Here is a 27,050-nt window from a genome sequence, read left to right on the forward strand (position 1 = left end):
AGCAAGTTTACAAAACAGCAGGCCTAGTAGACACTCATAGTGTGCATTAGTCCTAAGTTAAAGGCCACTGCACACATCTCTACAGTAGTATTCAGTAAAGGGTTTCTTATTTATATATTCCTGCTATATGAGCTTCGACGTGTCCGTAATTAATTACTACCACTGTGCACAGTGACTCAGGACGAGTGTTTCTGTGAGTTATGATATTAAAGAGTACATTCTGCGCAAACATGCACTAGGTGTCAAGCGCACGCCGCCCAGGCTCTGGTGGCTCGGAGGAAGTGAGACTGCGTGATGGAATTTGTGGCGCTTGGGATCTGGTTCATTTTCCACCCTGGATTCCTGTCCTACCTGCAGGATTTTCCCAGGTTCTGGCTTCAATTAGTCTGGGAAGCTGCGAGCAGAAGAGAGGTGGGTGTGGGGAAGAGGGAGGGGGGGGGTCTTGGGGTTTTAGGGGGGGGATAGAAGGTGGGGGCTGGAGGAGCGAAGGGCGACAGCGCTGCAGTCTGTCACACACAACTCAGCACAGCTGGGGAGATGGAAAGAAGTGAAACGAACAGAGAGGGATAGAGACGGATGGAAGTAAAAGCTAAAATGTTCAAATAGCTGAAAATGAAAGCTTTGGCTGGCAATGTGAAGAAGTTATTTTTCAAATTACAGAGCAATTATAACAGTGTCAGATCAAACAGCTGTGTTTTAATGAAACTGACTCATAAAAGATGCATTCCAAATTTAAGCTCTCCAAAGAGTGTCGTGTAGCCAGAAAAGGGGGGCTGTCAGAAGAATCCCAGGAGGTCTGACCCTCCAAATGGCAAACTCATCTGACAAATGAAACGCTCTGTAATCAAAGACCAATCACATAATTGCTCTATTTTGCCACTAGCTCAACCATCTCCTGCCAGATTAGTTGTTCAGAGGAGAAACTTGATACTCTGGGAAGTTAAACAGATGTTCAGAAAAAACAACAAAAAAAACAAACTAATCCCCCCAGAACAAGAACACATCATCAATATAATATGTTCTAATTTAGGAGCGCTAACGCCCCTACGTCCCCTGCGCGCAAGAACTTCACGAAAAACGAAAGTGTTAATGCGGAGTCACGTTCACACAGTCCACTTCTCAGCAAGAAAACCAGGAAGAATCGCCAGTCTGGCATCAAAAGAATATCTCAAACCTGACGTCAGAGCCGGGGAGAGAGCGAGCTCGAGCACTCTCGTCTTTATCAGCTCATATTGCATATACAGACAGGACCTCACACGGGAATTTGTTACACACAGTGTTTGCATGCACAAAAATGTCCGTGGCTCCTCACAGTCCCGCACTGTTTAAAGATTCCAAGTCGGGAAGCAATAACTGAAGGAGAAAGCCATTTCTCCTCATCCATTTATAGTGTGCGGCTCACTTTAAACTTGGCTACGGCTCAGTCATGACATCAACTGGTTCAGGCGTGAGAAAACGCTGTTTTATAAGCTGAGGCGACCGGCTCTGAATTTTTTCCTCTTCTTATTGTGTTTAGTTTAGCCTCACAGAGGCACAAAGGCAAGGGGTCCCCTGCCAAACTGTCTCTGTATCTGCTGATACTTTGATCAACACTGACAACGTGAGAAATGACACATTTCCGCCGCATAGTTGCATTTCACGGGGCCATCGTCACGGAGCACTTAAGAGTCGAGGAATGAAACATCAGAGGGATTAAAGTTGGAAGGAAGTCGATTTTTTGAGGGGTCCCACGTTCCCTCTCGCTCTTGGAGAATGTATATTTTACGACACAGTCTTACATACTATGGTCTGGGACCGATTCACTGCTTGAAAGTGGGTCAGTAAGACCTGGAAGAACCGCTGATCATGTTCGCTGCTCCAGCCAAAAGGAGAATAATGTTCATTCAAATGGAAAATGTGCACAGGAGAAAAAGAGCCTTATAGGATTTGCAGAGGACTGTATGCAAGCGACCCCTGTCCAGCATGCAGAGCTGAATGCATATCCAGGACTTACATGTGCACATTCATCTGAGCACGATCGTCTGTGAATACTGCAGGTTTTAATCAACATGGCACTCCGCTGTTTGCCTTCCTGGACCATTACGCAACATTACTATCTCACCGTTGGCCTGTCCTCATACACTTTGCATATAAACAGGGCAGATGAAAGTAATTATCTGTGAGCCATGGCCCCACTCTTTCATATCACATGGTTAATTAGTTGCTTTTAGCCCTGCATCATCTGGAACTGTCGATCTTTCAACTGGCGGGGAGGCGGAGACCTTGTAAAACTGCTTTTAACTGAACAACATCACTTTCTCCAGTGCCCTCGGTGGTTGTTTACAATATGCAAGCGGAGAGCAGGACCATGAAATGCGGTGTATACTCAATAAACATTTAGCAGGATTAGAAAGTATGTTTAGGGCTGTGCCTCTCTGTTGAAGAGCGACTTGATCCTTCCCTGTTGGCAGGTATCCTTTCAAACATATTAGCATTGTAGCTCTGGGTATGGTTATGCTGCCAAGTCACTTGGTACACAACTTGGTTTCAGATTTGAAATTTGGCAAATTGTTATTCTTGGCTTCCCAAAGGAAGGATCCCACTGAGTCTGGCAACTGTTTTTAATTAGCAGGTAAAAGTATGTATGCATTCATGTGTTTCGTTAGGTATGTCGAAGGACTTTGACGATCCCCTTCTTTTTCTTCTAGCTCAACCAGGGGGTTAACATTTGTGGCTGGGAGTAAAGTCTGGCCCCTAATGGACGGACAATTCTATGCAGTCTGTGAAAACTTGAATACATTGCAAGTAGCAGCCAGGCATTGCTAATCATTGATCATTAACTGATAATCAGCAAGTGTGAGCAGTTTGGTTTTTGCAGTTTCCTGGTCTGAAGCGTTCAGATATGTGGACAGTCCAGCAAATTCACCCCTGAACAAGTCTGGCCTGTTTGGAAGGGTTGCCAGGAGAAAGCCTCCTCTCTCCAAAAAGAGCATGACAGCATGGTTTATATTTGCAAAGCTCCATCTGAACAAAACACAGGACTTCTGGAACAATGTTGTTTGGACACACGAGACCAAAGTGCAGATGTTTGACCGTAGTGCACAGCGCCATGTTTGGAGAAAAGCGAACAGAGCACATCTCTTACCAACTGTCAAGAACAGTGGTGGAGGGGTCAGAGTTTGTGCTGGGTTTGCAGCCACAGTATTCTAGAAATTAAGCCCATTATTAACATCACTCTACCAGTTTATTGGTTGAGCTCCCATACTAACATGCCACCCCCCCCACAGTGGCAATAATAAACATTAGATCTATTACCATGTTAACAACAACGTCAGGTAAATGGACATTGTGCAGATTAGCAGTTTTATTGTGTCTCAGAGCTCCAACTAAAGCAAAAGTAATTTTATTTTTATGAAAACGAATTAGTTTCATATGTTTTGATAAGAGATGTTACAAGAAAATTACAAATTACTATCAAGATAAACTCGGTGAGTCATCTTCCCCTAAAATTCCAATACTTTAAACTTCTCAGTGGGCTGATTTACAGCAGGACTGTTGCAGCAGATTGCACAACATTACAAGGTGTTCCTGTCATTTTGCACGCCCAAGTATAATGGTGATAGGATTACACTAATATTTTTAAAACCAATTTCTGCAACAAAAGGGGGGAGGGAAAGCATGGCTGTGAGCCATGAACAGTTTTACTGCACATGAAATATGCAATCAAGTGCAGTCATTCTTTTGTCAGATGTTAATCCAGGCCATTGAAGTTAAGATCTGAAGGGAAGGGGAGCCGAAGCAGAAACACGCTTGACTCTGCTGCACGGTCATCAGATATGAGACTAAAAGCTCCCTTGCGAATGGTCAATCTGCATAAATATTAACCGATTGTGTAAACAGAAGAAAAACCCCATAAATGTCCACATGTTTGCCACATCATCAGTGCAACATGCGAGCCAATTAGAAATGGAAATTAGGTTACTGAGAACATATGACTTGACTGAGTTCATGCTTCCAAGGGATTGTCTCAATATCTATAACACAATGAGCTCAGTCATTTCACTAAACTGCATTTTCTTGCAAAATCTCATCAAAAGCCTATCAGGATGGTAAACAGTCTGCACTGCAGCAGCTCTGCTTGTAATCATATGGCTACAATTGTTTATCTGTGCCGATGCAGGAAGTTTTGAAAGACTTATTACATTAAAGGGTATGTCCTGTGTTTTTAAGCTTACAGGATAATTCAGGTTTATTACAGCTTGGCTTTTATTTTGGTCATTTTGGCTCTCACTCCTACTTATAATAATAGTGTACAAAATTCCTCCAAAGAAGGCTGAAAGGGCAAAAAATGCACAGTCAGGTGATCACACTGATTTTACACTGAAATTATTACACAAAACATCCATCCTGGTCTCTGCACTCAGGGATTATTATTGACATTTTATGCTTTCTTTGCGTTTTAGCACCAAATAAAATGGTTAAACAGTTTTTCTTTCCCCAGTGAATGTCAGGAACTTTCTCTGGTGAGTCCAACGTCTTCACAGCTCACAGAAAAGATGGCCAAAGCTATAAAAAAAATAAGACCCACATTTTTAGGAATGAGCGTTTAAACTGCCCAACGTATGTAGAGCCAGGATGAATCAGGTATGGTGGCGTTTGAAGGCAGCAGGAGGCGTCTGACACATATGAATGAAGTAATACTGTGGAAGTAAATGATAGAATTCGTTTCAACCCACAGCCCTCTCAATTTTGTTTTTTCTTGAGGCTCTCTGGTTGTCAGCGGGGAGTGCAGAAGGGTCCGGAGCTACTTCTTAGATCTCCCAGGTTCCCTTTTAAACAGGGGAATCCACCTTGACAGGGCTACAACATCCTAAAGCTCAAACAGACTCGTGTTAACATGCACACATATGTGTGTATGCATGCGGGAGGGGGCGAGGGGTAGTCAGCTAGAAGTGTTGACAGCTACAAATGCAACCACCAAGAATCAGGAAGTGCCGGCAGATCTGTGGGCTGATACGTGAGTTCGATCCTGCATCTCTGAACAAAGCCAGCCTGCCCCGACCGTGGTTTACATGCCAGCGGAAGTGGTGGGAAAAAAACAAGGGCTTCGGCCTTGATGACAGCTGGGCCTTTTGTGGATGGAGGACACGCATCCTTTCATATTCTGGCTGCCATGCGGGAGAATTTGTGTCCAGGAAGAGCTTTTTTTAAAAACAGTTTCCAGTCACAAGTGTTTTGCTGTGTTTTAAAAGGGCAAAATAGTAAACAAAACATCCTTATTTAAAATCTTTACTTGGCTTGTGCTGACCCCCACAGGAGCTGCAGAGCAGGGCCTCCAGCAGCTTGGGAATCAGTGTCCAACTGTGAGCCAAGAAGCAGAGCTAATGGGAGAGTGGACTATCCCACCTCTGCAGAGCCGGAGCTATAACCATGAAGGAAATAAAAGAGCACAGCTCACCTGGTTGATGTGTTTGAGTTTGTCTATGATCTGGCTGATGACCGGCTCAGGCGGCTTGTTGCTCCTGGACTCGGAGCTGGGGTGCAGTCGTTTTAGGCCGGGCCCAGGATATCTGAAAGGACGGGAAGAAAATGCTTAAATAAGCCTTATGTTTATGAAACTCTGAAGAGCTTCAGTGACTTCAGGCCAAGCTACCTTTGTGGAAGACACAAACAGGGATTTATCACCATCTAGTGTTGATAAGAGGAATCTCAGGTCTTCTGGATTTTAGTTTCCTGAGCTAAAAAACTCATTTGTCAATGAGCTCTGACCAAAGAACCAACTTTTCCCTCAATGGAGAAGCTACAGCTACAAAACCAGAGGCGGGTTGATATTTATCCAAGATCTGCTGTTTAAAGACAGCTTAATGCTGTTAATGAAGTTATAAAGGCTGCAATTCATCACTCATCACACGCTAACTCTGAACATCTGCCTTTAAGAGGCAGGCTGTTACATTACCACCTTCTTTGACATTTTTAAGTGTTTCAAGGGTGCCGACAACATCCCCAAAGATCTTGAACTATCATGTAAAGTTTGGCTGCTGATTAATTTCATGCACATTATCTGCTCAGTTAGTAGCTTTTTAATCATCTGAAGTTAATGAGAGAACATTAGCAGAGATGTATTTTTGCCCTGCTTTAGCTGTGAGGGTATATTTAGGTAGAAGTAGCACACGGGCAGGCTCTTACATGCATAAATGTACGACTGAGGAAGTGCTGCTCTGTTTACACTTGTGTACACTATGAAGAGGAGGAGCTGGGATGTCTGAAAGGTAGATTTCTTCACAGCTGTTCTTTCATGTTGAGACTTTCCTGCAGGTGTGTTTTTTTTTTTCACTTCTGACAGTCCCAAGGGTTTAACCCCTTCCTCACCGCACGCTCGGAAGGATGAGACCGGCTAATTCTGCTTGACTGAGACGAGCACGTTTAGGTGAACCTGAATCAGACATCTCTCTCAGGTGCCGCAGTGGATGTCACGCTGCAGCGTAAATGTCGTCTGCCGTGTTGTTGTAAATGTTTGAAAAGATGAAGGACGAACTATTTTAGAGGAAGTAGATTAGCGAGAGCGAAAAAGGGGCCTTGAAAAAAGAATCTGTGCACATGTGTGTGTTTGTGTGTAAAGTATGAGGTCATCCTTTGTTCTCTCTCTTTTAAACAGCCCTGTGGGCACACTCCCCCAACACACACTCACACACACACTCACACACTCACACACACACACCTATGAGCTGCCGTCTCTTTTCATCAGTCTTTCATTCTCCTCCAAGTCAGACTTTTCATTAAGCTCAAATTACATTTCCCCAGTTATTTATTCTTCTTATTATCCATGATCTCATCCCTTCTTCGCTGCTAATTATCACATGAATAATGGAAAAACGTGTGATCACTTAAGCAGAGGAAAAGAGGAAATATGGTTAAGAGGAGGGAGGATTAGGACAGGGAGATTTTGAGTGACGATAAGAAGCCGAGGCAGGTTAGTGTTTCACATGATAAGTGCCTGTCAGATAATTTTACCACAATATAATTTAGCGTGTCTCACCGTTAAACCGTTTTTCACCGCCGATAGTCTCAGTTGTCGACTCTCGGCTCGTTATCCAATCCTGCTTGTGTTATTGTTCGCTGCCAGCAGAGCTGATCACATCGCCTCATGCTTGCGATAACTTAATCTAATGTAACACCAATTACCACGCTGCCATTAGGTCCAGTGTGAGGCTGCCATCTCTCGCAGCAAAATAACCCGCAGAAGTAGAAGAACACGTCCTACTACAAGCCACATTCACACACACACGTTTATACAAACACCTTTTTCTGTGCCTAAGAATCTTGTCTAACACACACAAACACAGACACACACGTGATTATTGACACTGTTCCTTTGTTTTAATGTCGCACTGAGAAAACACAAAATTCAGAGTTCATACAAACAGCTGTGATGGAGCAGCAGGTGGGTGAACTTAAGTCTCATTAAAGTGGGCGCATTATGCTCTATACTTTTATTTTTGGAGCGCTGCATGATTCTAACTTCAACATAATCCTCATTATTCTTTAATACTCAATCCTTCCCTTTCCTTTAAACTAAATTAAGCCAGATTTCTTCCAACTGGCTGACCCCTTGTAAATGTCAAGTTTGAACAGCAGGTGGGCGGAGTTGCTTACTTTACATCATCAGTAGCTCCGCTCTTCTGTACTAATGTATCATTAAAATGGTGGTAAAAACTGACACAATTATGCACTCGTTTTATTCATCCTAGCTGCCGTAGCAACAGTACAACGCAGCAGGTTTCAAAAAGCGGTGCACGACCGGCAGAAAGTGCTGCAAGCGACAGTCTGACGTTAACTTTGTCATACGGTGCCGTTCACATGGCAGGTACAAACGTTCTTAAAGCCTTAGCTTTTATTGTACATATGCTGAAATCATTGAACCACTGACCATTTGTAATATGAGCATCCACCTCAGTAACAGCATATTCACATGGGAGACTCTAAGGGAGAGGATAATGGTTCCCTTTTAATGGCTCCTTGAAACGACTTATCTCGATTCTTGGCCAGTCTGCACTGGTCCAGGTTGAACTTTCTCAGAAATTGTTGATGGATTGCCGTAAAATTTGGTTTTGCTACCCTACATGCAAAGACGAAACATGACACTGACTATGAAGCTCGCGTTACCTTAACTTTAGACCATGAGGTTAATGTTTGAGGGTGGGGTGAAATTGTTCTAGCTGACGGAGGTACTAAATCATTTGCTTTAAATCAACTGTGACTGAAAAAACATATATACAGATATGCATTATTGTGTATGATGTCTTTGGGGCCACAGTAATTCTTACATGTACCACATCACATCAGCTGTCATGAATTCAGTCGAGTCTGTCAGAGTGTGACAAACCATTTCTGCTTTTTATTGACCCAGTTTGGCACTAATGGCATTTCTTCCTTGTAAAGAAAAGTTGGGGACTCTGATTACACAATTAGATTAAATCTGCTGAGGGAATTCATGTTTTCCTCAGAAAGAATGGAAATACCTTTGGTGATGCTTCAACTTTCTTCACCTCTTTAAGTAGAACCAGTTTTTAAAAATAAATTTGATACAAGCTTAAAACTCTGAACTTTCCCATTAGGCTCTGTTATTCTTTAAGTGTCTATATATCTAAATAGCATTGCCGCTGGCAGAGTGTTAGCATAAAGAGTCGTATCTGACTCAACTCAAGGCCTCACAAGACATTTAGCATAGCATGTGCTGTAGGCTCTCAGACAACTATAATTTAACACAATGCTAAAGGATGACAGTGGGCACGGAGCATGTGGCAGCCACTGAGGCTGAAAACAGAGTTGAAGCCCCAAAAACTGCAGTTCCTTTAGTGGCCACTTGAATCCGGCTCCCATCCATGTGGATTTAGGCTTACAGTTGGGCTGTGACCTAGAACTCGACTCCACCTATCTGTGTTATACTGCTGGTGCCTGTTGCAGCAAGTGTCTGTGCTTCACGGGTGCAGCTTGCTAGCTAAGCTGGCTAGGGACAGCTAACTCGCTAACTTAGCACTCTATCTTTATGTCCTTTCTCCTGTTTTCATCTCACTCTACCTCCTTCACTACATCCATGAATCTTCTCTGAGGTCTTCTTCTTTTCCTCCTGTCTGGAAGCTCCATCTTCAACACCTTTTCTCCAGTATATCCCTCCTCTGCACATGTTCAAACCTTCCCAGCTTGATAGTCTCATTTCTACTGCTGTCCATTCTGGTCACTCCCATCTCCAAACCATACATTGCATCAGGTCTCACTACCACCTGGTAAACCTTAACTTTCAGTCTTGCTGCTATCCTTCTGGACCACATTTGCTTATTTCTGGCTGCAAAAATCAACATGGCAGCAGCTGAAACTCTTTAAATATGATATCTGCTGACCTCCTCTCAGTCTCCATCGTCACAATCCCTTTAACTGCCATAAATGTAAATTATGTCAGTTTGTTTAATTTATTGTGTTCATTTATGTTATTTATTTTCTTTATTTATTGTTCCTTTTGGGGTAGGAACTAAGGTTCATTCTGTGTTGCACACAGGCCTTTTTAAGTGACGTAAAGGGAAGTAAAAAGCATGTGCAAGAAGCTAAGTTAATAAGTTAACTAAGGCAGAAGAAGGAATAAATAAGCAGTTTAAAGTAAAAGAAAGCTGCAAAGAAGAAGAAATTGGGAATTATTTTTGTTAAGTTTTGTTCCTGAAGCGGACTCATTCCCTCACGGTTACGTGCAGCCAGCGAGGTACGTTAACTGTGTTTGTTTATCGCGTATATGTTAACTTGGGTTTAAATGTTTATTTGTAATATTTATGTTGGTCATTCTGTACTTTTATGTAATAACAGTTTGACGGTGGATTTTATGGTGTTTCTGAGGAGAAGTGTGACAGAAGAATAAATCCATCTGTGAATGAAGAACCGTGGTGTCGTGTATTAACTGGAGGGAGTGATAGTCAAACTCGGACCTGCCCAGACTCGCCCTATCAGCGCAAATTCGACAGCTCATCAAGACGGGAACACAGATAAGCCACTGTTTAGGACACACAGGTTCATAAGGTTTTCATGAAGAAGTCTATAAGCCAGACTCTAAAGTTTTTGGTCTGAAAAGTAACACAAGAGTTGGAAACTAAAAGGAACTGTGTATAGCCTGGCAGCCACGCTGTTTCACGTATATGAATGTGCATTTACGTAAGAGATGTAAATTCATGTTCAGCTGAATAATTATAGTTGGCTCTGAAAGGGCAGAAGTAAACTTTGTACATTTTGACAGAAATTCAGTTTGTATTTATGGTTCAGTGTCTTTTAAGAACTCTGTTAAGTGTACTTACTCTGTAATATTCTACATGTATGGGCTAATTTGAATGAGAGTGACTTCATTTAGTTAAGCTCATTCTTTCAGTATTCACAAATGTTGTTGCAGCTTGCTCTTCTATGCTGCCTGTGTATATTTGTGTCTAAATAATCAAAATGTCACATACAAGTAAAGAAGCTCAGGGTGCAGTAGCTGCTCCGGAAGAAGAGACTGAGTTAGAACAGACAGGTGAATCAAATATCGGGCAAAATATAGCACCACCTGAAGAGCCTCGTAGAAGTGAAAGAGCCCGAACATTAACAGAAAAAGGAAAAGAGTTTCAGAAAGAGCAAATCAAAGGGCTTTTGCTTCGCTTTGACAGCAAATATGAACGATGGAAAGCTCTGATTAAGGTAGCTAAAAGATCTGTATTAAAACAGGATCCTAGTGACATCCTACAAGAACACATCACCAGTATTCAAAGGGAATTATCTGAGTTGAACATTGCTTATGATGATTACAGAAGAATTGATCAACCAGCCCATGACATGCGTCGCAAGATGGATAACTGCATCTCGATCACAAAGACTGTAGTACAAAATGCTCAATCTGAAATGCAGGGAACAGCGGAGGAGTTGATTTGGCCAGATAATAGTTCTGTATTCTCATCGTCAGCCTCCAGTGTTTCACTTCCTGCCTCTAATGGTTCTAAAGCTTCTTCTATTCACTCAAACGTATCTTCACTTAGAAGACAAGAAGCTGCTGCCGAGTATGCAGCTACACAGGCTGTACTGCAGATTATGGCTGAACAAGAGGGCCACGAAGAGAAACTGCAAAACCTTGAAGCTGAAGAGAGGTTGATCATTGCAGACCAAGAAGCAGCAGCATTAGCTCGTCGTCTTGAAGGAGAAAGGGAAGAAACTGAACGTAGGCTAGAAAGAGAGAAACAAGAGGCTGCTCTCTTAAAGAAACAGCAAGAAGAGAATGCTGCAAGAAGAAGGTCTGTAGAAAACCTAAAGAGAGAACTTGAGCGTTTGGAAAATTTGAAAAGGCTGAATGCAGCCAAAGCAAGGCTTCAAGTATATGATGAGAGTGAGCTCAGTCCAGCCCAAGGGAATGCTGCACAGAGCCTGAATCTACATAAGGTTATGCAGCCACTCAATCAGGTGAAGACTGAGGACCAGCACTCACAACCACCAAAGGATGCAGTGCTAACACATGTGCTCCACGATAGCACAGGAGAGCTCGTGAAGGTCTTAGCTGAGGCTATATCAGCAAATAGGCTACCCATTCCAGAGCCCACAGTTTTTAGTGGTGATCCACTCAAGTTTAATCATTGGAAGTCATCCTTCCAAACTCTTATTGAAAAGAAAAACATTCCAAGCTCGGAGAAAATATTCTTCCTCCAGAAATATGTTGGAGGAGCAGCTAGAGAGGCATTAGAAGGTTATTTTCTGATTGGTTCAGATACTGCATATGTTGCTGCATGGGAACTCCTCAATGAGCGATACGGCCAGCCTTTTATGATTGCCAAAGCCTGCCGAGACAAATTACATGCCTGGCCAAAGATAGCATCAAGAGAGAGCGCTGACTTAAGGAAATTTGTGGACTTTTTACGCAGTTGTGAATGTGCCATGGCTCACAATGAGAGTCTGCGTATTCTTGATGATGGCATTGAAAACCAAAAACTGACAGCCAAGTTGCCTGATTGGTTAAGCAGCAGATGGAACCGAAAAGCCACACAGTATCAGCTGGAGCATGGAAGGTTCCCAGATTTCAAGTATTTCGTAACTTTCCTGACTTTGGAGGCTAGTATTGCTTGTAACCCTGTTACATCTTACTATGCTTTGCGGCAAGGGGAGCCAGAAAGGACAAGATCTAAACCTCAGAATGTAGTGACCTCTAAGAACCAAGCAGCAAATGCAAGGATTTTTACAACTAACACCACTGAGAAGAGCATAAGCACATGTACGTTTTGTAAGAAAACAGGGCATGTCTTGCACAAGTGCCGTAGACTAACTGCAAGGCCAGTTGCTGACAGAGTGAAGTTCATACAAGGTGAGAAACTGTGCTTTGGCTGTTTGAGTCCTGGCCATCAATCGAAGCATTGCAGCAACCGGATGGTCTGCGACACCTGCTCAAAGCGCCACCCCACATGCTTACATGAGGGTCGCTCAAAGCAAAAGGAAAATGACGAGACAAGTTGCAGTAAAGAAAGAAAGCCGCAATCGCCGCAAGACACCACTCACGAAACCACATCCAATAGAGTTGTGCATGATGGTAACAGTGCTCAGACTTCAGCAATAGTTCCTGTTTATGCATCAATGCCAAGTGATTCAAACAAAGAAGTCCTTGTCTATGCTCTGTTAGATTCACAAAGTGATTCTTCATTCATTCTTGAAGAAGTGGTAGATGCTCTTGATGTTAATGCAGAGCCAGTCAAGTTGAAGCTGTCTACAATGTCTTCCAAGGAGACAGTTGTACCATGCAAAAGACTCAAAGGTCTACAAATAAGAGGGTTATCTTCTTCTAAGAAGATCACAGTGCCAACGGTCTACACTCGTGAATTCATACCTGCCAATCGTACACACATTCCAACACCAGAGACTGCAAAGGCATGGCCTCATTTAGAGCATCTTGCGGAACACATTGCCCCGCCGAAGAAATGTGAAATCGGTCTTCTTATCGGGTATAACTGTCCACAAGCACTAATGCCTAGAGAAGTTGTATGTGGTGAGGACAACCAGCCCTTCGCACAGAAAACTGACGTAGGCTGGAGCATAGTGAGCTATGGTGATCCAGGTGAACACTACAGTGATGCAATAGGAGTAAGTCACCGCATCATTGTAAAGCAAGTGACCCCTGAACCCAAAGTAACAAGTAAGTTGAAGAGCGAAGTTCATTATGTTTGCAAAACAAGAATTAAGGAGATGACTGCTCCAGAAGACATACTTAAGGTGCTGGAATCTGACTTCAGTGAAAGGCTTGGAGAAGAGACAAATCTCTCGCAAGAAGATCTCCGGTTTTTGACTAAAATGAAAGAAGAAATTAAGCACAAAGAAGACGGACATCTTGAAATGCCTCTGCCTTTTAAACAGAGCAGGCCAGAGCTACCAAATAACAAGCCAAGTGCTGTTCAACGCCTCATGTGCTTGGAAAAGAAGCTCAAGAGAGACCAGAAATATCGGAGAGACTACATGAACTTCATGGAAGACATTATCAGTCGTGGTGAAGCAGAAAAGGTCCCAGAAAAAGAGCTTGATAAACGATCAGCTTGGTATATTCCCCACCATGGCGTATACCACCCTCAAAAGCCAGAGAAACTGCGAGTGGTCTTTGATTGCTCGGCAAGATTTCAAGACATGTCATTGAATGACTACCTTCTTACAGGGCCAGAGCTCACAAACACCTTGGTGGGAGTTCTTTGTAGATTTCGAAAGGGCCCAGTCGCTATTATGTGTGATGTGGAACGAATGTTTCATCAATTCCATGTAAAGCCTGAAGACCAAGACTACTTGAGGTTCTTATGGTGGGAGAATGGTGATCTTGAGTCTCCGCCATCAGTTTTTCGGATGAAAGTCCATTTGTTTGGAGCAGCTTCCTCACCTGGCTGTGCCAATTTTGGACTTAAACATCTAGCCACAGAAGGTCAAGATCGATTTAACCAAAGCACTGTCAAGTTCATCCGAAGAAATTTTTATGTTGATGATGGACTGGTGAGTGTAAGGTCTGATGCTGAGGCAATCAAGCTGATCAAGGAAGCAAGAGAGCTTTGCAGCACAGGCAAGCTTAGACTACACAAGTTCATTTCCAGCAGCAAGAAGGTATTGGAGTCAATACCAAAGGAAGAGTGTGCAGACAGTGTCAAAGAACTGGACATAGATTTAGGGGAGCCACTCCTAGAAAGAGCACTGGGCGTGCAATGGTGCGTATCCTCTGATGACTTTCAGTTCAGAGTAACTGTCAAGAAACACCCAATGACGAGAAGGGGAGTGCTATCCACAGTAGCTTCCATCTACGATCCTTTGGGTTTCGTAGCACCGTTTGTTTTGCGTGGGAAGTTGATCTTGCAACAGTTGAGTCGAGAGAAAGCTAGTTGGGATGAACCACTTTCAGAGGAGTGCAGATCACAGTGGCAGTCATGGTTACAAGATCTCCATAACTTGTGTCAAGTAAAGATTAAGAGGTGCTACATACCAGCAAGCTTCATAGATGTCAAGCAGTACGAGTTACATCACTTCTCAGATGCTAGCTTCACAGGTTATGGGGAGTGCACTTATCTAAGAGCAGTGGACTCTAATGGCAGCGTACACTGCTCACTTGTCATGGGGAAAGCACGTGTTGCCCCCACTAAGGTCACAACAGTTCCAAGGCTTGAGTTGTCTGCAGCAGTGGTTGCTGCGAAGATGGGTGCCATCTTAAAACATGAGCTCGAAATAGACAACCTTAAGGAATATTATTGGACTGATTCAAAGGTTGTTCTCGGGTACATTAATAATGATGCCAGACGCTTTCATGTTTTCGTGGCAAATAGGATCCAGAGAATCAAAGCCACCACAGATGTCAACCAGTGGTATCATGTGCAGTCCGAAGACAATTCGGCGGACCATGCTTCGAGAGGGTTATCGGCAGATCGGCTCGTTGCTTCAAATTGGTTCACTGGCCCAGACTTTCTGTGGGAAAGGGAGCTACCCACAAGAGATGCTAAGGTGGGAGAGGTTAGTGATACTGATCCAGAACTTCGAAGGGCTCAGGTGCTCAACACCAGCGCAAGGATAAATAGAACATTGTTGGACCGCCTGACTAAGTTTTCTGACTGGAAAAGAGTTGTTAAGGCTATTGCTTGTCTTAAACGTCATGCTAAGCAAGTTAAGGGTCTTAGTCCCAAACTCAATGGAAGTACAAGTGTTGAGGAAAGACAACAAGCTGAACTTTTCCTAATCAGATTGGTCCAAACAGAAGTATTCAGCAGTGAAATCAAGAATTTACAGCAATCCAAGGACGTAAAATCCAAAGACAAATAATAAGCATGTGTTAAACTAAATGCTTATAACTTGAAGATGCAAATCTGTGAAGAAATCTCAAGTTGAGATTTGGTGGGAGTTTAACTGCCATAAATGTAAATTATGTCAGTTTGTTTAATTTATTGTGTTCATTTATGTTATTTATTTTCTTTATTTATTGTTCCTTTTGGGGTAGGAACTAAGGTTCATTCTGTGTTGCACACAGGCCTTTTTAAGTGACGTAAAGGGAAGTAAAAAGCATGTGCAAGAAGCTAAGTTAATAAGTTAACTAAGGCAGAAGAAGGAATAAATAAGCAGTTTAAAGTAAAAGAAAGCTGCAAAGAAGAAGAAATTGGGAATTATTTTTGTTAAGTTTTGTTCCTGAAGCGGACTCATTCCCTCACGGTTACGTGCAGCCAGCGAGGTACGTTAACTGTGTTTGTTTATCGCGTATATGTTAACTTGGGTTTAAATGTTTATTTGTAATATTTATGTTGGTCATTCTGTACTTTTATGTAATAACAGTTTGACGGTGGATTTTATGGTGTTTCTGAGGAGAAGTGTGACAGAAGAATAAATCCATCTGTGAATGAAGAACCGTGGTGTCGTGTATTAACTGGAGGGAGTGATAATCCCCAAAATGAAACATTCACGGTCGACACCGAATCTTATCTTTGAATCAATTATCACACACACATGAATTTACACTGTCAGTAGATCCAAAAGAGGAATGTTTTGAGTTGATACGGCGTTACGTTTTTATCACAGTTAGCACGGTAACACTCTTTGATGTGGTGAAAAGTGTTCCTCCTCTGATCTGGCTTCCAGGTGTGATGGTAAACAGAGCCCGATAACAGGCGCCTCATTTAGCTCCACAGATCACTCCTCAAGTATCAGAGACATTCAGCACCCGACCCCTCCAGTGCTTATCCTCCCCACCCACCCGGTCTAAATTTATCTGCATGAGACAATGCACTGAATGAATGCCACATTTGGCTCTGAAGAAGGTCCTATCTCAGGAGATAATGGAAGATGATCCAGAACAAATCTCGAAGTGAAAATGCACCAGAGTGAATCTGCAGACATATGCCCTCGCAGGTGACATGGAGAATTGCTTGCCGCGAGACACTGTAATCTCTCCATCATTTTGTCTCCTGTTCCTGCCTCCCCTGCACCTTCCTGTCGCACTGCTTGGTCCAGCTTGTAATCATCCCCTCAGGACAGCTCTGCCCCCTTGCCAGCCTGATATCTCCTCCTCAGACTCGGGTTCTTTTTTTTTTATATCTTTGTGCAAGAAGTACTGAACTTATTCTCCTTCATCCTTGGGAACTTAAAACATCCCCCAGTGCTTTTATACTAGAATTTGTGCATCTACACTGATTTAATTCCACACATGATTTAAAAGCCTAAAAATCCTATGATATCTGTAACTATGTGAGCCAAATTGAAATCGGGGCCAGCTGACGGTGCAGGCGGAAAGAGCGCTGAGAGTTGTGATGTGTGAAGCCAAAGGACAGGGGTGAAATAAAATATTGTGGAAACCGAATGCTGTTCTGCGGGGTGCACAGGAGACGCTGGATGAAGGAGGAGAGAGCGATCGAAACGGCAATTAACTAAGCGAGAAGAAGGTGACAGTGTTCCTGACATTAATAACATCCCATAGAGCCAAAGTCAAGATTTACACTCGCACTCAGTGGGTGAGACGGTGGGAGTGGGGGGGCCTTGTGGGAAGCTCATCAGCTCTGGGAAAACTTGCCCTTCAGTTCACCTACACTCCTAGATGTGAAGCTAGAGGGCTGGGAATTCAAGAATGGGAGCAAAGTGTTTGCATAAGCGATCATTTAGAGAGAGCCAATAAACTGTGAAGTGCTGATTCGCAGTCTGCAAACAAAAACCAGACCCCCGCCTTACCTGTCTGTCATCTCCTGCCCGTTCCAGCAGAGGGAGTGGTTCACTGGAGCAGGCTCGCGGCTGCATAAGGCCTCCCCGAGACCACTATAAAAGGAGCTGAAGCCTCTCAGGCTGGTTATGAAGTCCCTGAAACACAAAGGCAAAGAATACAAACGTCAGTTAACACCATTGTTAGTGAGCGGAGAAGAAAACAGCAGCGAAAGGAGGCAGGGAAAGTGAAAGAGAGGGAATTCAGCTTGATAGCAGCGAAAGCAACTCGATTAGATCCCCCTGGAGAAGGAGAGAATAAAAGAGGCCAAAATGAGCAGTGTCTCTATTCCTAATTGACATTAATCTGGCCATTGTGCTGCTGAGGCCAGCAGCCCCCGCTGGGCGTCATTACACTGTTCATTTAAGCCTGTTACTGCATCAGAAGTGCTAAAAAAAAATACTCAAGCGGAGAGAGACCGAGCCAAAGCATCGCGCGCAAGCAGGAGCGGACCTGTCGACAGCGTCAGGGGCAATATTTGTCTGTCAGGGAAAAATATTGCCCCCATGGCACCCTGGAGAGACAGAGAATCGCTTCATCATAGGAAGAGGTCTTGTCCTGGCGCCCGATTTCCTCACCTGCGGAGGTCTGCCAACGTCTCGTCGGGGTCCGAGGATGACGGCTGAGCCCCACGGGCTGCGGCGGCCGGAGGCTGGGACGGAGGGGATCCGACAGAGCGAGAGGCCCGCTGAGGAGTTTGTCCGCACATCCCGCTCACCTGCCCAAGAGAGAGAGGGGATTAGAAAGGAAGATCTCACTTCTCCCCAGAACCTCTTCATCACCACTTATGTGGCACTGTATCCACTTCCTGCTCCTAAAAGCCTCTTCATTCAAGCAGCGGTGACACTGCAGACGGTACGAGCCTGTCAGTACCAAACTGCCGGCCTTACTCAGCTGAGCGCCTCTGCAAATTGTCATCTGTTTGGAATTGTTTATTTTTGGGAGGGATGAAAGCACCGGGATTTGCATAACAAACAAGTCATTGTATCCTCTGCCAGCCATGTTCGAATTTGTAATCATAACACTCCAAAAAAAAAAAAAAAAACCCTCCAGCCTCTCATTTTGCTGCTTCTTTCCTGTATAAATGCCATTGTGTTTCACACGAGAGACAACATAACAATAATAAATAAGGAGTCCTTCTCTGTCTCTCAGAGATAACGGACCTGGCACATTCTTTTCAGGTGCAATAAAAATGCAAATGGCCTGTTAATGTTTAGCTTGTGGTTTAATGATTTGCCGGTGGTTTAATTTCCCTGGGGAATACTGGCAGGGCTTAATTCTGCCATGTAATGTTAACAGCTAATTGTGCCCAGCTCCCCTTTAAGTGAAAAGGCTGGCATCACTGCCGCTGAATACTGATGGGATCCGATAGAGCAGCGACGGACATCTTCATCTGGAGCTAACCGAGGCCACATAACACACACACACACACACACACACACACACACACACACACACACACACACACACACACACACACACACACACACACAGAGAAATGCATGCATGCACACAGATCTTTTCAGCATAAACAAAAATGAATCATTTCATGCAATGATTCATTTTTGCATAATGCACCTAATCCCATTAACATGATAAACACACACGCCTACATAATATACTCTTTGCAAGCACTTGCATATCTTACAACAGCGCATACGCTCATTTATCGCACGCGTGCTGACACACTGAAATGCTGATCGGCTGCAACACGGAACCATCAGGGTTAATCAATACAGCCTTGTCATCCAAGGATGGTGTTAGAGACTCACACACACACACACACACACACACACACACACACACACACACACACACACACACACACACACACACACTCCTGACAGTCACAGATGGCTGAGTTCTCCTGCACTAGGCATTTACACAGCTTCCCTGACTAGCCATCTTCCCTACCGTGTGCTTAAGGGGATATAACACACACACACACACACACACACACACACACACACCTATTTGAGCTCATTGCTTCTCCCACCCCACTCTCTCCTTCCACATCTTCCCCTCGTGCGATACTTTTGTTCTCGTGCGCCTGGAGCAATTGCCGGTGCTTCCACGGGCCATGATTAATGTGATCGGAGCTGCGTTTCTCCTTTTTGTTTGAGCATTCTCGGGAAGCCGTAGGGAAGTTGTGGCACAAGGGAGAGGACTGATTCAGCACGCACGCCAACACAGCCCCACCCCATCCCCGCCGATTGTTTTCCGGATTCTTCAAGGAAGGGGCTCATTAGTGGGGTATTAATATTACCCAGGGCTCGACTAACACAACCAACAGGAGAGTCTGCAGATAAAGTCTGCCTCAGCGGGACAGCTCAGAAATATCTGCACACTTTTATCTGCACCGGGCAGCCTGTGCCTTTCTCTCAGAGGAAGAGAGGGGTGCTGGCGGCCAGTAGTACGAGTCACACAAACCTCGCAGCCCACACTTGGTTGCACTGGCACACCTGCATTTTGGTCTCAGCATGTGCAAACATGGTGTAGAGATGCACCGCAAACAAATCAATGGAATTGCACACAGCGCTGGGACTAATGTGAGATCGGGCTTTTGCTTTCATTATGATCGCGAGGAGTTTTTAATAAGCAAACGGTTTCAGGAGCAAAGACGATACTATCAGTGTTATAGGATGGCACGATGCCACGCACAGCTGTAACAACATACTGGAGAAAATTTAGTGAGTAATGCTCGTGCTCCAGAGAAGTCAAGGCTCAGGGGACAGACTGAGTCAGCACTCAGCCCCCATCCTCCTCCTGTCACCAGCATAGAAACTAACTTTTGCTGAAATACACACTGTACACAGAAAAAAAAAAATCTGGATTGTCTATAAATTCATGCTTTTATGTCATCTTTGCATTATTGTAATGCCCTTTTTAAAGAGGTATCAATCATAAATCAATGAATAGACTTCAAACTGTTCAGGATGCGGCGTCAAGGTCAGTTTTAACGAGTCTACGATGGCTGCTCGTTTGTTTCAGAATTGATTTTAAGATTTTACTGACTCCTTTTAAAGCCCTTCACGGCCTGGCTCCAGAGTGCACACTAGAGCTGCTGTTCTTGTGCCGACCTGTGTGCAGCCTGAGATCCCGCTAACTGTTCCAGCCTCACGTTTAAAGATAAATGGCGATCGAGCGTTTTCTGTTTGGGCTCCTCGATTGTTGAACGACCTGCCAGACTCACTCTGGCCTACTTGGTCAGTGGCTTCTTTTAAATCACTATTAGAAACCCATTTATAATGCAGGGCCTTCTCATAAATTTGATGATAGATTTTATGTCCTTGACATGCTCAGCTTACCTTTGTTTTTGTTTGTTCAACTTTTTATTCATTATTAGGGAGTCACATTGATTTTTATATGTTACACTTGCATGGGCTTTTTAAATTGATATGCAAATTTTCATTTTTAATAATTCATTTCTATTTTTGTATAAACTTTATGAAGAAATTGGCTAAATAGTGTAGCTGTCACGTTCCTGCGTCTGTTGACCCAGCGTTTCAAGTTTTAGTTTTTTTGGATGTTGATGTTTATGTTTAAGTTCCTTAAGTTAGCTTCATTTGTTTATTAGATTTCCCCTTGTGTTTTCTACCCCTGTATTTAAGCTTCCCTCACCCTTTATGTGTTTCATGCTGTGTGTCCTATGTTATCACATTCGTGTTGTCATGTCTGCATTCCACTCTGTTTCCTGTTTTATTGTGAAAGTCCTTGTCCTATGTGCAGTGTGTCTAGTTTTGCTTCCCCTTGTCCATGTTCCATGTATCTTTGTATCCACACCAAGTTTCATGGTTTGGTATTTTTATGTTTATCTTCAGTTTCCCCAGTTTAGGTTATTGTTTAGCTTCACCTCTGACTTTTGTTTTGTAATCTTTTCCCAGCCTTAATAAATGGCTCGCTTTCTGTTAAGTTTTCTTCCACGTTCCTTAGTGTCTGCATTTTGGGTCCTCTTCGTCACTCCATACTGTCACAATAGTGGTTTACACTTTTATCCAACCTAAGTAAAAGATTCCTGGTTTGATGCCAGGAGGAAACACAAATTCCTTTGGAATTATGTCAGGAAGGGCATCTGGAAAGGAGCTGAAATTAGCAGTTTTTTGTTTTTAATTTAAGGAAGTAAACTTTTTTAGATTAAGAATGTCAGAGACAAATAACATTAACTTTCTTTTAACCCTAGGAACCTCTCACTGCGAGCCAACAGTGCTAAACATGCTTTGTTGTCAATTTAATTTATGTCTTTACATGAAAATATCTGGTTTCAAATGAATCTCCTTTTGTTCAACACAGAGGAAATCATGCGTGCTCAGTGAACACATCATCAAATCAAATCAATTTATTTATATAGCACTTTTCACAGGATAAATACCACAAAGTGCTTCACAGTAATATAAAACAGAAATGCATAAAATAAATTAATAATCAAACACACAGCACAAGTCTGTGCTGTGTGTTTATTTGTGCTGTGCTGTGTCATTTATTTAGCCAATCTAAATAAATGAGTCTTAAGCTGATTTTTAAAAGAATAAATACAATCAAGGCAACGTAATGATGGAGGGAGAGCATCCCACAACCTGGGGGCCACCGCTCTAAAAGATCTATCACCTCTGGTCTTAAAACGAGTTTGTGGGACTCCCAACAGCCTTTGATTAGATGATCTCAGGCTGCGAGATCATCATCGCTATCATCTGAGTTATCATAACAAATGTTTCCAGATTAACAAGAAAACTATTTCCTCTCTATTTTAATCTTATTTAATCAATTTTTATTATTATTTTTACCGTCATCGAGTCTTTCGGGCTGAAAGATATTGTCGGACTTGGGTTTGATTCAAAAGTTTTGCTTGCGTCAGTCTTTGCTGGCTGACTCACAACCACAGCCAAAGATCTGAAGTCGCTGTGATTTAAAGTGGCTGTGATTAACCGTAGCTGTGGTTACTATTAGAGCGCATTTAAAATCCTTTTCTCTTAGCAAACTATTTCAACTTGTGGAGTTCAGGTGTTACAATATTAATTGTGGCTCCTGAACCATGAGTGCAGCTCACTACACATGCACGTTAGTGTTTCTTTCACTGGCCCCGACCTTGGTTTATACACAGACAACAGACTTCAAATAAGATAACTCATTTTTCATTGGCACATTATAAACCAATTGACGTATCTTTTATAACTGTGAGGTCTCTCTTAATAAATTCATGGCTACAAGGTTGTAGGATTAGGTGTCTTTAAGGCTACGTTCACACTGCAGGTGAAAGCGCATCAAATCCGACTTTTTTGACCCTATGCGACCCATATCCGATCATGCTATGACAGTGTGAACGGCGCAAATCCGATATTTTCAAATCCGATCTGGGTCACTTTCGTATGTGGTACTGAATCCGATACATATCCGATGTTTTAGAAAGCGACTGCTGTGTGAACGGTCAGGTCGCATTAAATCCGCCTTTTACGTCACCGACACAAGACTGAAGCCAATTATCAGCGCCAGAGAAGACATCGCGAACGCTTCCTGGCCATCCAGTGTAGATGTCAGTGAAACTGTTGGGAAGACAACGTTGGAGAAACGTGAACATTTTATTTGTACTGTATAATCTGCAGATTCTGACAGAAATCTGCAACCATCCTTTGAAGCACCGCTCCTCTCTTAAACAGCAATAAGGATCATTATTAGGTTATCTACATTATTATGTAAATAACAAAATAACTTAAAGCAAAAATTGGGAAACGTAAAGTCCGAAGTCTTCATATTAACGGCCATCTGTCAAACAATATTGTTTGCTCTGGGTCTAAACACACCGCGTTGTGTGTGACGTCTTCTTTTGCGCATGCGGCCGCTTTGAGCGTTCACACTAGAGCGCGTTTGCTTTCGCATTTTATTTGTAGTGTGAACACGCAGACAAAAAATCGGATTTGATCAAAAAATCGGAATTGAGCATTAAGACCTGCAGTGTGAACGTAGCCTTAGTTTGTGACTATTACCCACATGTTCCCAGACCATATCACAACCATAACGTGCTAACGTGCACAAAATTCAACGATTGAGAGCTTATTAGGTGCCTGTTTTTTTTTTCTGAGAATGAAAACAGCCCGTCAGCTCACATTGGTTCTTATCTGTATATATCTGGTCAGAGGCTTGGATTTTATGAAGGAAGAGCTTTACAGTGAAGCAATTGCTCACACGGTAACGCTGATGTTTATCAGGCTCTGTGTTTGAAATGAGTATGACAGAAGCAACCTAATGGCTTCGGGGGGGAAATGTATTGTTATGCTTGCATTTTATTTAGGAAAAACATGTACTGAGGCTTTTTTTAACAGATTTGTCAGGAACGAAGCTTTTCCTCTTTACACTGCAGTCACACCTGAGATCGTCCTTTAACTGATCTGGTTTCTTTCCAGCACAGAAAAAAACGTATTTTTGTCAAACATGTTCAAGTTACAATTACAACAGACGTGAGCAAGCAAATCCTTCACAGCATAAGCATGCCCATGTTGACCCTGTGCTTGCATGAACTGTTAGAGAGGGGCATCGTTTAACCCGTCCTGCCAGCTGGTGTCATTTTCTCCCTCTCTCTTGAGCTAACGTTGCGTAGTTTTATGTGAGTGTAGGTTTCATTCGACATATTAAATGGTGATTAGACACTCCACTTTAGAGCTCAACTGACATTGGATTTTTTCAGACCAATAACAATTTTCTGATATGCTTTCTTGTAGACACGTGAAATATAAGCAGATTTCCCCTAACATTTGTTATGTGTAATTATTTACTAGAATAATACAACAATTCATTTTAAAATTAATTTTGTTTTATTGTCACTAATACATGGTTGAAGAGTATTTCTCCTGTCTTACTTTAACTTTTTAGTTTTTTTGCTTATTGGTCAATATAAATGCCGATACTATGGTGGCCCTGAGAGGCCAAATGCACTGCAACTTAAGAAAACACCACATAGGAAAACAAAAAACAAAAATGGAAACAGGAAAAGTAAAACAGAAATAGAAAAAAAGAAAACAGAAATAGGAAAAAAGATTTCCAAAAGCGCAAGGGAAGTGTTTCTGGGGAGAAAATAACCCGACGGACCAGTTGCAGGAACCAAAATGTGCTAAGAGTTGCGCTGGGAGACACAGAAGTGGAGGATCTATCGGTTTTGTGAGGAAAGAAAAGATGAGAGGTAAGTGTGTTAGCCTAACTATTAGCCTAAAAATCCGTCATCAGTATTATATGAATCATCAGATTAAAAAATACTTACCTAGCATGTTTTGGTTCCTGCAACTGGTCCGTCAGGTTATTGTCTCCCCAGAAACACTTCCCTTGTGCTTTTGGAAATCTCTTTTTTCCTATTTCCGTTGTGTTTTGTGTGCTTTTGCAGCGTTTTTCTTAATGCTGGTGTTTTCTTAAGTTGCAGTCCGTTTGGACTCTCAGGGCCACTGTACGATACGGACATATCAGCAAATGTCTAATATTAGACTGATATATTGGTCGGGCTCTACTTAATTTCTTGCATTTTGATGAACTTTTATTAATTTACAGTGAACTGTTAGTACGTAGATTTTGACATTATTTTATAGTGGAAATGTATAAAAAAAATCATCACTTTTCTATTATTATTAATTATTCTTTATTATTGTCAGATTTTCTCATTTCTGTCTGATATCACTGTTGTGATCTCAGGAGGATTTCAGTAGCTCACGTGTGTTTCCAGAAAATGTTATGATCACATTCAAAATAATTTTCAAAAACATGTCACAGGTCCGTGTTTCTCTGTTGTAGTGATCAATGTTAGGAATTACATAAAGCTCCGCTGTATGCCCGAGGCTGACTTATTAGCTTGATTCGCTAGCACAGCAAAACCTTAACCACTTAAAACATGATCCATTTTGAGATTTCTGAGAAGAGAAAGCATCCTACTATTGAACCTCTTCTTATTTTTTCTCTCCTTAATGGTTACCAGCCATTATACCAGAGGAGATGCTCTAAAGCTAACTGAGCTCATAAATCTCCCGCACGCCCTGTGACATCTACACTCGTGCTATCTTAGCATCACTCCTGCTCCTGACTCCTGTTTCTCGCTCTCACTGTAATGTGTGCCGTATAAATATCTACAGATATCTTTCAAAGGTGAAGCATCATTTTAAAAGTTCCAGCATGCTGACCTATTGGTGAAATTGCCCACATATACTGTCTGTGTTGCATTTTTTTTAAACTTTTTTTCAAATTAGCTGAGCTACTCCACAGTCTACCCTCTGGCAGTTCCAGAGGTACCCCAGGGGGTACATGTACCCTCTGGTTGGGACTTTCTGAGCCAGAGGTGAAGTGTGGGAAATGTGAGCAGTAATGTAAAGCGCACATGGACCAGTGAACACAGAAATCCCGTAGCAAAACTATCAGTGCTAAAAACACACAAGTGACTAAACGCTGAGCTGAAAGGAGGATGTTAATGTCTAAAACAGATAATGTACAGCTGACAGTTTAATTTAAAATGAAACTTGTTTGTGAATCACGCGTATGGAGACACTCTTTGGAAAAATGGATTTCACACTCCTGACTCACGGTGCTACTATTCCTGAAGCATTCGGAGACTGTGAAAAGCTATTAAAGCATGATGTATTTTTGATTTTATCAACACTGTCCCAATGCAGATCAAGGGGGTGGGGGGTGGGGGGGGGGGTGGGTGTAAATCCTGATGTTTTATTCAAGTAAGATGGAAAACAAGTCCAAGAAATGTGATAGATGCCCCCTGCAACGAGGAGCTAATTGCCTGCATGGGGAAAGCATTTGATAAATGGCTCTTTAGTGAGAAGGATGTTGTTCAAATTGAAATTTGTATCCATATTATAAATAATTATATAACATACAAGTGATGACCAGAAAGGGAATTAGACTTAAAAGCCGAGTTGGTTTTGATTAATTTTTAAATTAGAGAATTAGTCATTTGTTATTAAAGCTCAGCTAAACAAACAAAAGCCTGCACAGGACCCGCCGCTGTTTCTGTCATTTCTTATTCATCTTTATCTTCTTCCTCCTTTTTATTTCTCTGAAATCCAGCCACCCAGAGTCATATAATAAAGAGTTTTGAAAATAAAGAGTATTAACTGTGGACAGTCTCTTAATTCTTTTCATGTATGCACATCAAGCACCCCGGCATCACCATTCGGTTGGAGTTAAACTATTGAACCATGTGCCTAGTTTTCAAAAACGAGGTACTGTTGGACTCCTTGGATCAAGCAGAGTTCAAAGCATTTCCATCACATTTTATCTCATGAAAAAAGAAAAAAAAATCATAATTTTTCTTCCCAATCTTTAGAAAAACCAGCACAGAGATCTTCAGAGCAAGCCTCATAAATGTCTCATTAAAGTTATCAAATCGATTTTTGAGCCACACACAGCCAATCACAATCACAGTGAAAAGTGGCAGACATGAAATGAGGTCACAATCAAAGCCGTTCTGCAGTTTAGCAAAAGCAAACTTTGTATTGCTAGATCAAAAAAACAAAAAACGTCACTACTTGGAGGGTGCTGCAATAACTGGAAAGGTGTTAATTAGCTGGAAGTAATTTTTGTATCTGGTCAAATTGATTGATGTGACCTCCCCTTTGAATCAAAAAGGCCACAATTTTTTAACAACTGATCTTTAAGTCTCACAAAAACTATCAGACGGATTTTAGATTTTCAAAGCCATTTATCTGTTACAGCCAATCAATGACAACAGATGAGCCTCCAAACAGAATATGAGATTTGATGTTTTAACCCTAAACGCAGTGTCTATAGGCACTTCTGCATAATCTGACCACTGCTCAGGTCATTGCAATAAGCAAGAACACACAGAAGATTTCCT

At 42.4% G+C, this 27,050-nt stretch overlaps 2 protein-coding genes across 3 annotated transcripts in view; one reads left to right on the forward strand and one right to left on the reverse strand.

The window, feature by feature from the left end:
• The window catches only part of gpc3 (glypican 3), a 155,535-nt gene that overhangs the window by 26,990 nt on the left and 101,495 nt on the right, over nt 1-27,050 (reverse strand). Inside the window, exons 4-6 of the mRNA XM_085473790.1 lie at nt 17,797-17,936; nt 17,191-17,316; nt 5,438-5,549 (exon numbers count right to left, since the gene is read on the reverse strand). Of these exons, the coding sequence (XP_085329916.1) occupies nt 5,438-5,549; nt 17,191-17,316; nt 17,797-17,936 (378 nt within the window). The remainder of the gene's footprint in view (nt 1-5,437; nt 5,550-17,190; nt 17,317-17,796; nt 17,937-27,050) is intronic.
• LOC146717267 (uncharacterized) lies at nt 9,412-15,904 on the forward strand. 2 transcript variants are annotated; one of them, XR_014923038.1, is made up of 2 exons: nt 9,412-15,703; nt 15,805-15,904. XR_014923038.1 is itself a non-coding variant. In XM_085473774.1 (2 exons), exon 2 carries the CDS (start codon nt 10,453-10,455, stop codon nt 15,298-15,300), a length of 4,848 nt encoding a protein of 1,615 aa, XP_085329900.1. In that variant the 5' UTR covers nt 9,412-9,730; nt 9,832-10,452; the 3' UTR covers nt 15,301-15,904. The 2 variants fall into 2 exon arrangements, 1 of the variants encoding a protein (XP_085329900.1); XM_085473774.1 differs by having other exon boundaries at nt 9,412-9,730; nt 9,832-15,904.

The sequence above is a fragment of the Copadichromis virginalis genome, linkage group LG2 (genome assembly GCF_057382275.1).
Source record: "Copadichromis virginalis isolate Kocher_CV1m ecotype Utaka linkage group LG2, C_Virginalis_male_GT1.1, whole genome shotgun sequence".
Taxonomy (NCBI): domain Eukaryota; kingdom Metazoa; phylum Chordata; class Actinopteri; order Cichliformes; family Cichlidae; genus Copadichromis; species Copadichromis virginalis.